Source organism: Aspergillus steynii (genome assembly GCF_002849105.1).
Source record: "Aspergillus steynii IBT 23096 chromosome Unknown P170scaffold_10, whole genome shotgun sequence".
NCBI classification, from domain to species: Eukaryota; Fungi; Ascomycota; class Eurotiomycetes; order Eurotiales; family Aspergillaceae; genus Aspergillus; species Aspergillus steynii.
In genome coordinates, this window is record NW_020194407.1 from 1324885 (window position 1) to 1337954 (window position 13070).

Below are 13070 nucleotides of genomic sequence, written 5' to 3' on the forward strand. Positions count from 1 at the left end.
TCTCCCTTCTCGAATGTTTTGATATCATCCGACTGTACAATACCGATTATTAAATAGAGACCAGGTGGAAGCGGCGCTTTATTCCTCATGTCCGAAGTAACCATGACTAATTTTCGTTGGATATCTTTCCTCTTCGTCTGTCTTTTTGCTGCCTTGGTGTGGTCGGTGTTTGGGATTTCTGGATTTTCACCATTTACGCTCCACTCCTAAAATTTGCATCTGGATCTGTGTCCAGCGTGTTGTTGATTAATTGCTGAAAATATCAATCTACAAGAATTACAAGACCAAGTTCTCTGGGACCTTAGGAACGCTTGTTTGAAATTCCAAAGCAATAGAAGGGTTTCTGCTGAAAATATAAGGATATGTTATATCTGTCAGGGCATGAAATCAATGGTGGTCATCTCTATTAACTTCTCGATCGTGTTCATCGAGTGCGTATCAAGGCGCAGACAACAGAAAGTTCAACGCAGGCAAGTTTTCACACGAAGATAGAAAATCTCAAAGATCATCAAAAATGGGAGGGGAAACATAAAGAGAATAAAAGGGTTCTTCGTTTACTGGCCTTGACCTCCGCGGCCGGCACCACCCATGAAATTCCGAGCCCTGCATCAGACTGGGTTAGCCATCACTGATCTCCAGGATCCGTCGAACTGGGGTACTTACATATCAGCAAGGTTGGGGTCACTCATCAGCTGGGACATATCGGGCATTCCACCGCCTTGGCCGAAGTTCTCGGCCATCTGCCTCAACCGGGGGTTGTTCATCAGGTTGTTCATCATTTCCGGGTTGCTCATCAAGTTCTGGGCCATGCTGGAGAACATAGGGTTGCTCATGATCGAGCTGAGATCGGGCATACCACCGGCACCACCGCCTTGGCCACCACCGGCACTGCCGCCGAGCATGCTTGCCAGAGAGGAAAGATCAGGCATGCCACCCGCACCGCGAGAGGCTCCGGGGGCGTCATCAACAGCGTCGGCAGGAGGCTCGGTACCACGGCTGGCCTCCTCGATCTTTCTCTTGGTGGTCTCAAGACCACGCTTCATGGCATCACTGCCACCGTTTCCTTCCGCCTCAATACCCTTCTCGTAGGCCTCCTTGGCGCCCTTGTAGTCGGCCATGTCGAACCGAGCAAGACCCAGACGGCTCCAGGCCTTGGAGTACTTGGAGTCGACCTGAGTAGCCAGCTCGGCATCCTCGGCGGCCTTCTCGTGCTGTCCGGAGGCGGAGTAGGCGGCAGCGCGGTTGGAGAGGTAGATGGGGTTGGCAGAGGCGACCGCCAAGGCCTTGGTGTAGGAGTCGATGGCAGCGTTGTAGTCCTTGCGCGCCATCGCGGCATTTCCCTCGGACTTCAGCTTGTCCGATTCAGGCGTGGGGGCTCCAGCCTGGGGCTTCTGGCTCTCGCCTCCGGGGGCCTGGGAGGCGGATTCACCGGAAGGCTTCTGGCGCAGCTTCTCGTAAACACTGTAGATGCTGGCCAGCGACTGGCCACCCAGGGCATCCTTCACGGCATTCTCATCGGAGGGGTCGACCTTGAAGGTATCGGCAATACACGACTGGGCGATTTCGATGGATTCGGCGTCGTCAGCAGTCAGGGTGCCGTCCTTGACGCTGGCACCCAGGAAATCGATAATCGCGAGCGCGAGGCGCTTCTTGGACTCGGTGGGAGCCTAGACAGTCGAGCGATCAGAGTCTCGTTCGTGGGAGATGAGCCGAATGACACGGGCGATAGCAAACCTACCATTTTGTGGATCTGAGCGGGTGAGGAGAAAGCAATGGGGAAGTTGCAGATGGAAAAGCGACTCGTCGCGGGGATTTCTTTCGCTGCGGGGGAGCAAAAGACGCTGTTTGGCCCGTTTGCCTGCCGCACGTGATGGCCGCCGATCCCCCGAGGCTCTTCCAGCTCGACATCATCGCCGACGCTCATCCACCCTTCGTCTCCCCCCTTCTTGACCCTGGAACTACTGAGAAGGCTTTGGATGGATATGGTCGGCACCTTTGTGATTGAATCTGTCCCGCGCCCGACAGACTAATCCCTCCGCGTCCCTCGAAGATGACTCGGTGTGAGCTTGCTTTCCTCCGTGACTGCCGCACCTGTATCAAGCCATGTACTGGCCCCATGGAGTTCCGCGGGTCTATGCGGTCAATGGCCCTGGAATTCCGTTCTCCGTCTCCGACGATGACGAATCATCTATAGGATTGGAACAATCCGTCGAACAATCGCTGTCATTGAATGACAATGGGCCGAAGCAACCGTCCGGTACGGAGTCAGCATGGGCGAATGAAGCCATTGACGGCCTCTGCGTGTCGCGCACGGGTCATATGTTTGCGACGATGACCCGCACATCGATTGCTTTATGGCAGACGAGAGTACGTATTGGTTGGGCTGTGGGGGGTTGTTCCAAATGCATGCGTATTGACCACATTGTCAGCCTACCGCCGTCGTCGCCGCAGTCACCCGGTCCACTTCGTCGCTCGAGACCTACGGTCCCAATGTGGCCCTTCTGATGCATCCTGATTCCACCATCATCGTTGTACAAACCCTCAACGGTTACCTTTTGACCTACACGGTTGCTACGGATCCTCATAGCCGGGTATATCAACAACACTTCGACCACTCTACTCAACGGCAGCTTGCGCGTTTGTCCGCCGAGGAGGATGCTAATGGGGTTCGAGACGTTAGTATGCGATTCCGGATGGCTATTAAGATTGAGTCCGGGATCGTTCGGGCCCTTGCCCTGGATAATGAACTTGTTGTCGCCACTGTGAAGCCGCCGGCTATCCAGTGTATTCGATGGACTCCGGATGCCAGCGGCTCGCAAACCACCTCGGAGTTACTGAGCCGGATTTTGGGAGTGTCTAAGCGCACATCTATAACGGACATGGTGTATGATCGTGCCATCAACCTCCTCGTATGGGTCACCAATGACGGACAAGCATACGCCGTCCAGCGCGCATCAGGCGGGGCGCAGGAACCCGGGGCACCCAAAAAGCTTTTCAACGGACATTGTTTCCACAGCCCCAAGAATGACGGCGAGAAGGCTGTCAAGGTCGCGGTGAACGCCCGATTTTCACTGTTGACAGTGAACTGCGCCAACGGCGAGGTCTTGGTGTACACGGCGAAAGACTACCTGGGGAATGTGCCCCTTTCTCACAAACTTCAATTACCGGCGTCGCAAGTGACGACCGGCAATTTAAATTTCATGTGTTACTCGCCAGATGGATATTGCCTGTTCGCCGGTTACGATCGCGGGTGGACCACATGGAGCGTGTTCGGTAAACCCGGAGGCAACAGTTTTACGGCAGACCGGGACCTTGCCAAAGCCAACGCTGAGAATTGGCTGAATGGAACCTCGTATGGTTGCTGGATAGGCGGAGGCTCCGACATAATACTGGCAGGGATGGAAGATCGACGCCTCTGGATTTTGGAAACGGCTCGCAGCGCCCTAACAGGCTGCTTTTCTTCGGCGAATCTAGCCAGAGGCCTATTGCAAACAGGTACCGAGGTCATTCTATACCGAGGGCACGATTTGCCCGACCTCATGACCATATCCGGCAAAGATTCTCTCTGGCATCATGCGCAGTACCCCCAAAGCTACCTCCATTCTCAGTGGCCCATCCGATCCAGTGTCGTGTCGCAAGACGGGCGCTATGTAGCCGTTGCCGGTCGACGGGGCCTTGCACACTACAGCGTGAACAGTGGACGGTGGAAAGTGTTCGAGGACGCCAAAGTAGAGAACTCCTTTGCAGTCCGGGGCGGCATGTGCTGGTACGGGCATATTTTGATCGCCGCCATTGAAAGTGACGGATCATACGAGGTAGGCTGCTTTGTTTATCCAATCACAAACTTCGGCTAACCATCGCTGCAGCTGCGATTATACTCCCGAGAGCAGCCGCTAAACAATCAATCGATTTTGCACATAGAGTATCTTCCCTCGCCGGTGGTTTTCCTCGGGCCATCGGGTGAGGACTCCATTCTTGTTTATACCTACGACAACATCCTATACCATTACATCATCTCCTCTGTGAACTCTCGGATCTCGCTGGTCCCAGTTGGTCAGATAGCTTTCAACGGCATTGTGCGAGCCCCAACTCGAGTACGGGCGATTAGCTGGGTGCTTCCGGAGGATCAGCTGCGTAAGTGCGAGTATACCGCTAGATCGACAGCAAAAGTTCTAACAGCAGCAGGCAATGGCGACCCATCCCAGGATGTCAAGCAAGCTTCGGTGCTCCTTTTGGTCGATGGCAACCTTGTGTTGCTCCAGCCGTCGACGTCGGACGCCGGGGACTTGAAGTACGACATGAGAGTGGTCTCTCACGACGTTGAGTATTACATCTTGATGCGCGACCAGTTCTCATTCAACTTCGCGCCGTCGATGAACGAGTCCTTGCCCTCCAGTCCTTCGGCCGAAATGGCATTAAACATGTATCACCATAACCTGTCGTTGAGGGACTCTCTCTGGACCTTCTGCGGGAAAGATCTCCTCGCCTGGGGCGATGTGCAAGACGTTCTACGACGGGAAGATGTTCCCAAGGCGATCGAAATCCCACTGGACTTTTACCCGCTGTCGGTATTGTTGAATAAGGGGATAGCCTTGGGAGTCGAATCCGAGATGATGCAGCGACGCGACGTGACTTTTGCCGTGCTAAAATTTGCCATCCGAGTGAGTCCTCAGCCTTAGCTAGTCCTTGGCCAAGCCTTTCGCGGACTGAATACTGACGATGAATAGAGCCATCTTTTCCTACCATATTTCTTGCAGCACAGCCTGGTCAACGGAGACATGCCCGCCGCACTATCGCTCTGCCAGCATTTCTCGCACCTCTCATACTTCCCACATGCTCTTGAAGTCCTCCTTCACCACGTCCTCGACGACGAAGTCGACAACGAAAGTCGAAACAGCAAAGTCGACGACCCCTCCCTCAAACAAAAGCCCCTCCTCCCCTCCGTTATCTCCTTCCTCCAAGCCTCCCTCCCTGCCCGCATCTACCTCGACATCGTCGTGCAATGCACGCGCAAGACCGAACTCCGGTCCTGGCGCACCCTGTTCACCTACCTCCCGCCCCCGAAGGATCTCTTCGAGCAGGCGCTCCGCCTCAACTGTCTCAAGACGGCCGTCGGCTATCTTCTCGTGCTGCAGGCCTTCGAAGACGAGGAGGGCCACGAGGCGCCCATCGAAGACTACGTCGTCCGGCTGATGGCGCTGGCCTCCCAGAAAAGCGAGTGGGAGCTGTGCGCCGAGCTGGCCCGGTTCCTCATCGCGTTGGACGCGTCGGGCGAGATGCTGCGCCGGGCTGTTTCGCGCGCAGGTCTGCGCAATCCGGGCGGATACGCCGGGACCGGCAGCGTCAAAGGTCTGGGACTGGGGTTGGCCATCAGTCCGTCGTGGTCGTCGCTGTCCCCGACGTCGTCGATTTCTCCGCGACGAAGTCCGAAACCAGAAGAGTTGCCTTGACTGCTTGATGCTTGCTTGACCTTGAGGAATGTACATACCTAGTTTGCATTTGAATTTATATTGATTAGATCTACAGACGTATATGGTTTTCACACCCTAACTTACCTCCAACCAACATCTAAGGACAGAACGTAACAAATGCAAGTAAAATCTATTATTCAAATCAATTCCCTCATCATCATGAGAACAGTCATAAAAAGTAAATAATACTCATTTCATCCCCCAACCCCACTGCAAATCAAATCAATCAATCCAAACTCATCCTCCACAGCCCATCTCCCAAATAATGCCCCTCATCAATCGCCACCCCCTTCGGCTTACTCTTAATCTCCTCGGTGCCGGCCTTCAACGACCCCACCAAGCACGCCGTCTCCTTGCCCTCCGCCAGCACCGCCACCACGTCGCCCTTCTCCAGCTTGTGCTCGGCGTCGGGGAGTCGGCCGCCCGCGGACGTCAGGCCGGGGGCCATCAGCGCCGCGCCGGACAACACGAAGCGGATCGCGCCGCGGTCGATCTGCACGGTGGGAAGCGCGGAGGGGTAGGCGTGGACGAGGCGTAGGTGAGGCAGGGGAGGGCCGTCGAGGGGTTGGAAGAAGAGGGGGGAGGAGTCGATGGTGTAGAGGGTGCATTTGTCGGGTCTGTTTGTTTGTGATGTTTTGTTAGTATTGGGTTTGATTTGGGAGGGTCAGGTTTTTTTTGGTCTTGTTTTTTCTGGTTGGGTTGGGTGCGCTGCATCTTCTGTCCTCTGGATCTTTCTTTCGTCTCTCTGCCTCATGCATATATCCGGATAGAACGGATACGAGTGTGGGTAGGTAGGTAGGTAGTAAACATACAGCTTAACCGCATCCAACTGGGCCTTCTTGGGCAGGATCTCTTCGATAAACGGCTCGAAACCGGGGTGCGCTTCGACGAAGCGTTGGCGCAGACCGCGCTGCACGGACGACTTGACCTTCGAGCGGGTGCTCGGGGGAATACTAGATGTGATTGGCGCGTTAGTTTAGTAGTTGAGACTTTTCATTCTTTCTTTCTTTCTTTCGTTGGGTGGTTCGCTCGCCCGCTGCGCTGCGTCTTGGGATCTTTGCTGAGATCTCGAGAACATTGCAGAGGAGGGGGGAAAGAGATGTTATGTGTGGAAAACGGGACTCGAACAGACAAGGACTCACTCTTTCTTGAACATTGTGACTTGGTTGGAGATGGATGGAGCTGAGCTGATGGGATCCGACGTCTCGAGTGGCGGTTGGCGGCGCCGACGCGGGGAAAGGGTTGCCGCGGTCACGTGGTTTGATACTGCCGGACATAAGTTGACCGGCGGAAGGCGGAACAGAACGAGGCATTTTTACTGGTCTACAGAGTGCAGTTACGAGAGTGGACAAATACATGGAATCAGACAAATACAATCAGATCGTGTCGTACATTCTTTTTATCATAACTATGAATGGACTATTTAACCACGAGCAGCACCCGCCTTGATCAGGAGCACGTCGCCATCTTCCACGACGTAATCCTTACCCTTGGTCATCACCTTACCGGCAGACTTGACGGCACCTTCGTCACCGTACTCCTTCAGGGTGTTGTAGTTGTAGACAACGGCCTGAATGAAGGTCTTCTCGAAGTCGGTGTGAATGACACCAGCAGCGGCGGGCGCCTTGATACCCTTTCGGATGGTCCACTGGCGCACCTCATCGGCACCGGTGGTGAAGAAACTGGCCAGGTTCAACACCTGACGCATGGTGGTGATGACCTTGGGCAGCGAGGACTTGGTGTTCAGCTGCTTGCACTCCTCCTCAACCTGGGCGTCGCTCTCAAGGCGAGTCAAACGCTCCTCGAACGCCACCGAGATGGGGATCAGAGGGTCACCGGGAGAGTTGGCCTTGATCCACTCGAAGACCTTGGGAAGATACTTGTTCTTCTGGCGGATGTAATCCCGCTCACTCAGGTTGACTAGGTAGACAACGGGCTTAGCAGTGAGAAGCATGAGAGGGTTGATGACCTCGACCTGAAATACCAAGTTAGTGAATGGTAAACTCAGAGAATTGATTCAAAATCAAGAAAAAAAAAAGAAGTAATATCAGATGGGACGTTATCTCAATATGGCCTCGAACGTTGGAATTAAAAAAAATGAGGCCATTCGACGAGCTGGGATTATCGAGCAAAAGCTCTTATTCATCATAAAAAGGTGTGGGAACAAACTGAACCGAAAAAAAAAAAAATTGATACGTACCTCCTTAGGACCCCACTCGCCCTTTCGGACGTCATTGCCCTCCTTCAGGAACTCCAGCACCTTGGCGACGGTGGCCTCTTCCTCACGGAGCTTCTTCATCTCCAGAGTCTGACCACCACGTCGCGTCTGCTTGCCGAGGGCCTCCAGAGCCTTCTCGGTGAACTCGATATCCTTGATGCGCAGCTCCTCGTTGATGATGGTCAGATCCCGAATGGGGTCGACGTCACCCTCGACGTGAATGATCTCGGCGTCATCGAAGCATCGGACGACCTGGAAGATGGCGTCGACGGCACGGATGTGCGACAAGAAGGAGTTACCCAGACCGGCACCGGTGGAGGCGCCACGGGTCAGACCGGCGATATCGTAGACCGTCAAGTTGGCAGGGACCTGCGACTTGGGCTTGTAGTGCTCGCACAACCAATCGTATCGCTCGTCGGGGACGACAACGCGCGCCTCTTCGGGATCGATGGTGGCATAGGGGAAGTTGGCCGGGTTACCCAGCGACGACTTGGTGATGGCTTGGAACAGTGTCGATTTACCGACGTTGGCCAGACCAACCTAAGCAGGCAGGGCGGTTAACATGATGATCCAATGGCTTGAATCCGGTGACTTCGGACGATTACATGGTCACGATGGGATAGGGAAGAGGAAGAAGAAAGAAAAAAAAATTTTTCTTGTGTGGAAATAAATAGGGGAGAGAGGGCAATAGGAGAAAAAAAAAAAAAGGGAGCTAAGGGAAAAAAATCATGTGGCTGGGTAGGCCAAAGGTGCAAAAGGTGCAAAAAGGGAAAACGGAAAAAAGAAAAAAAAAAAAAAAAAAAAGGCGGTGGGGGGAGATAGCTCACATACGATACCACTCTTCAGATTGTTTCCTGGACGGCCCAGGAGCACCTTCTCTTGCACGACGGCCTTCTTGGGAGGCATTTTCTTGGACTTGGATTTCTTTTTGCTGGAGTAGTGACGGAGGGAGAGAGAGGGACGGGAGGAGAGCGAGGGAGAAGCGACGCGGGGCAGAGAATGGAAGCGCGCAGCCAAAGCAGGACCAGCTGCAGAGCGAACCGAGGGGGAGAAGAGGGGAAAAGAAAGGAAAAGAAAGACGGAGGGGCGGGAGGGAGGCAGAGTGGCGGTTGGGCCCAATGACGTGGGCGGGTTTACAGCAGAGACTTGGGAGTACAAGGGAGGTCAGGTGTAGAGGAAGTACCTCTCAGCAGCAGAATCAGACTGGACGATGCCTCGCTAATCGTCGGTCGGCTCACCGCCCACGTGATCTACAAGCCCTGGCATCACCTGATCCCATCTTGAAAGAGACTCCGTAAGCCAAGTAGACGCGGTAGACCGTAGACATATGGTACAGGCGCAAGAATCAAATCAGCCCAAATCAGAAAGCATTCAGTATCCCTCCCCGCCCCCGAAACTCCATAATACGCCCCGTCCCATAGTCCCCCCATCTTACGTCTCCATCGCTTCGCCCGCCTCCGACGCATGATCCACCACCCCCAGCAGCTTCGCATACGGCACCGTCACCCGTTGCAGGTCTCGGTGTTTACCTATCACAGTCAAGTTAGCCAAGCGTTCATCACTGCGCATGTAGACCAAAATCGCCACTTACCCAGGGCCAGGATCACCTCCTTCAGCAGTACCTCTCGTGGCCAGCCACAGAGGGTCTCCGAGCTCTCGCGCCAGTTGCGGTCCTCCTGCTCGTTCGCCTGGAGTCGTTCGCCACTTCCCGTCTCCTCTTCTTCAAACAGTCCTCCGATCAGTCCCTTGAGCAGCTCCTCCACCTTCATCTTCAGTCCCTCGGCCCCGATGCGCTTGGCGTACATCGACAGGTAGAGTCGGAACTCTTCCTTCGCGCCCAGAGACAGCGCGGCCGCCAGTCGGTTCTCCAAGTGCGCAATGGACACGCTGGATTCAAAGCTCTCGTAGCCCTCGCGCGAAAGCAGCACCTTGATCAGCCGCTGGAGGAAGTACGCTCGTCCGCGCAGCAGGGTCTCGTTGGTCGTGTTGCGCTCCAGGAACGGGATGATGCCCGCCGACACCGTCGCCTTCGCCTCCTTATCTTGCTGGGAATCGGTGGACTGCAGATTGCCGACCGGCGCGTCGGTCGTGTTCCAATACTGGCTGCCCACCGCCCACCACGCCTCGGACATGCGCTGCCAGGTGTACATGGCCGGCGAGTAGGCATACCCTTCCCCGTTGGACAGGGCCACCACCACGCGACCCTCCGAATTCACTCGCGCATTCGTGACCGCCGGAGCCGCCGACGGGTGCGCCCCCAAGGTGTGCACTGCCGCATCCAGCACCGGCTGCAGGGAGATGGGCGGGTGGGGCGAGGAGAGATGGTGCGCGTTCCAGACGTAGCACATTCCGACGGCCGAAATGGCGAGAATCCACGGCCCGTTGCACTCCAGGATCACCGGCTGTGCCTCCAGCACCAGAGCGCTGACGAGACGACGGCCAGCGGGGGTCCAGATGTATATCGACCCGTCCTCGCAGCCCGCAGCCCACATGTGCTGGTTGCCCGTTACGAGGAGAACGGCGCGCGGGAGGAAATCTTGCCAGACAGGCTGTTCTCCCCGCGACAGGGTCAGTCGGACCGGTTCTCGATCGACGGCGCGACCCGTCAGGCTGGCAGAAGACGGATTTCGCGCTTCGAACACCACGTCCACCCGGGACTTGCTGGATTCCGCCCCCGTGCCCGGTGGCTCGGTGGGTTTCCCGGTGAGGTCGATTGCGCGCAGGATCTGGGTACGGACCTTGGGGACCGCCATTCGAAGTTGGCTCATAGCCATGGACGGATTCACCACCGCAGGCCGGATAAAATCGGGTGTGGTTTGTTGTCCCACCGAGGCGGGCTGGGGTTGCGCAGGAAGGAGGCCGTCCGGCGTGTTGGCAAGAATCGGGGTTGCGCCGTTTGCGCTTGCCACAGCCACCCGCTTTTCCACATGGCCGTCGTCATCCCCCTCCAACTGCGCGAGTTTTCGTTTGTTACCAAAAAGCAGTGACGCCAAACCTCCCTTCGGTAGGCCGTCGAAGGGCTTGGAGAGGTCAACGATGGACTGGGGCGTGTCAGCCTTCACTTGGTTGCTGACCGACGCCATGAGCCGGGCTTGTGGCAGAGACGATTCGGCCGCCCCTGCACCGGACACCAGAAGGGGCGCAATGCGCTTCTTGCCATCCTTGGTGTACGTGGGACGTTGCTTCAACCGCTCCAACTTGGCCTGGTATGGGTCGGGCTTCGCGCCCTCGGGAGCAGCCGGTGTCGCCGAGGTGCCATTCGGTTGGCTTTTCTGGGTATCCGCAGTGGGCGACGGAGCTCGAGCTGGAGTGACTCCATTCGGTGGTAACGGAGTCGACTCCCCGTTGACGGTGTTTTCGGTGGCCGTGTGGTCGTCGCCCATCAAAGCACCCATTCGCCCTTCGACGCCCTTGATCTCACCAGCTTTGCTCTTTTCTTCCAGTAGCAATCCATCCGTAGTCTCCGCAATACCAGCGCCTCTCCGATTCGTACCGAATTTGGTGAGCGACTTCTCGTTTTCCTCCATTTCCATGGCAAATCCAAGATCCCCATCTTCAAACCGGACTGCTAGGATGGTTCCATCCAGAGCGGTGGCGTAGAGGCATCTCCCGTCCGGACTCCACGCCAGATCGGATAGGGATTTAGCCGCGAGCTCTTGAGCGACCACGATCGGTCGAGGGTTACTCGTGATCCAGATGCTCAGGGACTTATCTCCTCCCGCACAGGCAATGACCGTCACGGAAGGAGGCGCATGCCCGTCGGCAGTCTGCTTGTTGACCGGTTGGCTGGTATACAGTCGCGGCGAGAACGCACACACTTCCACCGGAGCTTCATGTCCGATGAGGTTGATATCACCGTCCCACGTCCCACGGTTGATGATGGCTACGGAGCTGACGGGTCCGTTCACGGCATTGGCGGCCGCAATGTGCATACCATCCGGGGACCAGGAACATCGACGGAAGTAAGCGGTGAGAGGAGAATTTGTAAAGGGTGCCATGATACTGTGTTCGAGGACAAAGTTGTTCATCTGGTCATGGGCCGTGGAATTCGGCGTCGGGGAGGTAAATCGGAAGATGCGAACGCTGCGGTCGTCGCTTGCAGTGGCGAAGTATTTATTCGCAGGGTCGAAGGTGATGCCCTTGACATGACTCTGGTGCACCGACAACGTCTTGAGCTTCTCGAAGGTATGTCCCGACCACACCACCACCTTCGAATCCAACCCGACAGACACCAGAATCGAAGAATCGTACGACCATCCCAAATCCTGAACGTCGTTGTCATGCCCTATCAATCTGCGGGTTGTGCGCCAATTCTCTACTGGCGGTGCCTCGTTCGAGCCTAAACAGATTTCCCAGTCCCCGTCAGCTCGCCGTCACATCTCGCCAAAAATCCCAACCCCTCTTCGGCACTTACCGAACGTCGAAGCGTGAGAAGGCGCATTGGCATCTAAAGCGTAGATACAAACAATCTTGTCATCCGCACCCGACGCCAAGTATTTCCCGTTTGGCGAAAATCGAACGGTGTGTATCGTCCCGGAGTGGTTGCTCATCGACGCCAGCTGTTTCGGCTTGTTCGCGACCTCGGGGTCGTCCGTGTTGCAGATAGCCTCCGTAGACCAAATTCGAACGTATCCATCTGTATTTCAACGAAGAGCGAATGCGCAAGTCAGCCTCCATCTTCGTTGTAGCCTTTCCCAGGTCCTCAGAGCTGCAGGGGGGTTCCGCAGAGCAAACGGAGAAAAACTCACCTCCAGCGGCCGTGACAAGTCGACTTCCATCGGGCGAAACATCGCAGCTGTATACTTCGAAATCCTTCCTCTCGCCTGTAGATCAAAAGAAAGTGTGTTAGCCACAGATTCCAAGCCTCGGGACTTCTCGCATATCTGCCTCATCCTCCTTCGCAAACCGGGGGGAAATGTCCAAAAAAAAATACCTCCATGCGTTAACCAAACCGGCTTGATGATATGCATCGCCGCAACCTCGTAACCCCCTCGCTAAATCTGGAGAATATTTCTTCTGCGTAACTGTAGTCCGTTTCAGGGTTCGATCACTGGTGAATTGACGTGGACGAAGGAGAGCTTCCTGGGGACATCGCAACGCAACCGCGTCGACAGCTCATCGAACCACAAGGCTGGTTTGCGGGTGCGGCAGAGATTCGAAATGGAAGAGGACCGGAGACGTGGTAAATGTGAGGTCGCAGAGAAGGCCAAGGGTTGAAGGGCAGCGGGGAAGGAGAAGACAAACGCGAAAGAGCAAGAAAGGGCCGACGGAGGGCGCGCCCGATTTCCATCAAGTCGCGATCTCCAGTGGCCCGAGCTTTCTGCCGTTCTCCGCCCGGAGATCGAATCCTCTATGGTCCTCAGGGTCGTACAGGTCCTACG

At 55.7% G+C, this 13070-nt stretch overlaps 4 protein-coding genes across 4 annotated transcripts; 1 reads left to right on the forward strand and 3 right to left on the reverse strand.

The window, feature by feature from the left end:
• Positions 1-299: 299 nt before the first annotated feature.
• P170DRAFT_418427 (putative Hsc70 cochaperone (SGT)) lies at positions 300-1800 on the reverse strand. Its single transcript, XM_024847220.1, has 3 exons — positions 1739-1800; positions 664-1667; positions 300-603 (listed from the first exon to the last, which is right to left on the reverse strand). Exons 1-3 carry the CDS (start codon positions 1739-1741, stop codon positions 555-557), a joined length of 1056 nt encoding a protein of 351 aa, XP_024699255.1. The 5' UTR covers positions 1742-1800; the 3' UTR covers positions 300-554.
• A 303-nt stretch (positions 1801-2103) lies between these two features.
• On the forward strand, positions 2104-5439 carry P170DRAFT_394064 (RIC1 family protein; the record flags this gene model as incomplete). The annotated part of the gene is made up of 5 exons (XM_024846044.1): positions 2104-2367; positions 2430-3815; positions 3867-4134; positions 4186-4661; positions 4728-5439. Coding segments are annotated over 5 exons (3105 nt in total), but the record flags the coding sequence as incomplete, so codon positions are not given.
• A 91-nt stretch (positions 5440-5530) lies between these two features.
• P170DRAFT_418435 (GTP-binding protein YchF) lies at positions 5531-9044 on the reverse strand. The gene is made up of 6 exons (XM_024847221.1): positions 8521-9044; positions 7672-8229; positions 6900-7446; positions 6614-6653; positions 6284-6424; positions 5531-6088 (listed from the first exon to the last, which is right to left on the reverse strand). The coding sequence occupies exons 1-6, from the start codon at positions 8593-8595 to the stop codon at positions 5698-5700; spliced, it is 1752 nt and encodes a 583-aa protein (XP_024699257.1). The 5' UTR covers positions 8596-9044; the 3' UTR covers positions 5531-5697.
• Positions 9045-9120: 76 nt separating this feature from the next.
• Positions 9121-12927, reverse strand: hir1 (putative histone transcription regulator Hir1; the record flags this gene model as incomplete). The annotated part of the gene is made up of 5 exons (XM_024847222.1): positions 12623-12927; positions 12438-12512; positions 12104-12325; positions 9281-12028; positions 9121-9218 (listed from the first exon to the last, which is right to left on the reverse strand). Exons 1-5 carry the CDS (start codon positions 12657-12659, stop codon positions 9121-9123), a joined length of 3180 nt encoding a protein of 1059 aa, XP_024699258.1. The 5' UTR covers positions 12660-12927.
• Between the last annotated feature and the right edge of the window lie 143 nt (positions 12928-13070).

Coding starts and splice junctions, on each gene's coding strand:
- P170DRAFT_418427 (XM_024847220.1), bottom strand. Junction 604..663: donor GACCCCAACCTTGCTGATAT/GTAAGTACCCCA, acceptor AGTCTGATGCAG/GGCTCGGAATTTCATGGGTG.
- P170DRAFT_418435 (XM_024847221.1), bottom strand. CDS start 8,595: ATGCCTCCCAAGAAGGCCGTCGTGCAAGAGAAGGTGCTCCTGGGCCGT. Junction 8,230..8,520: donor ACAATCTGAAGAGTGGTATC/GTATGTGAGCTA, acceptor CTGCCTGCTTAG/GTTGGTCTGGCCAACGTCGG. Junction 6,654..6,899: donor CAAGGCGGGTGCTGCTCGTG/GTTAAATAGTCC, acceptor CCATCAGCTCAG/CTCCATCCATCTCCAACCAA.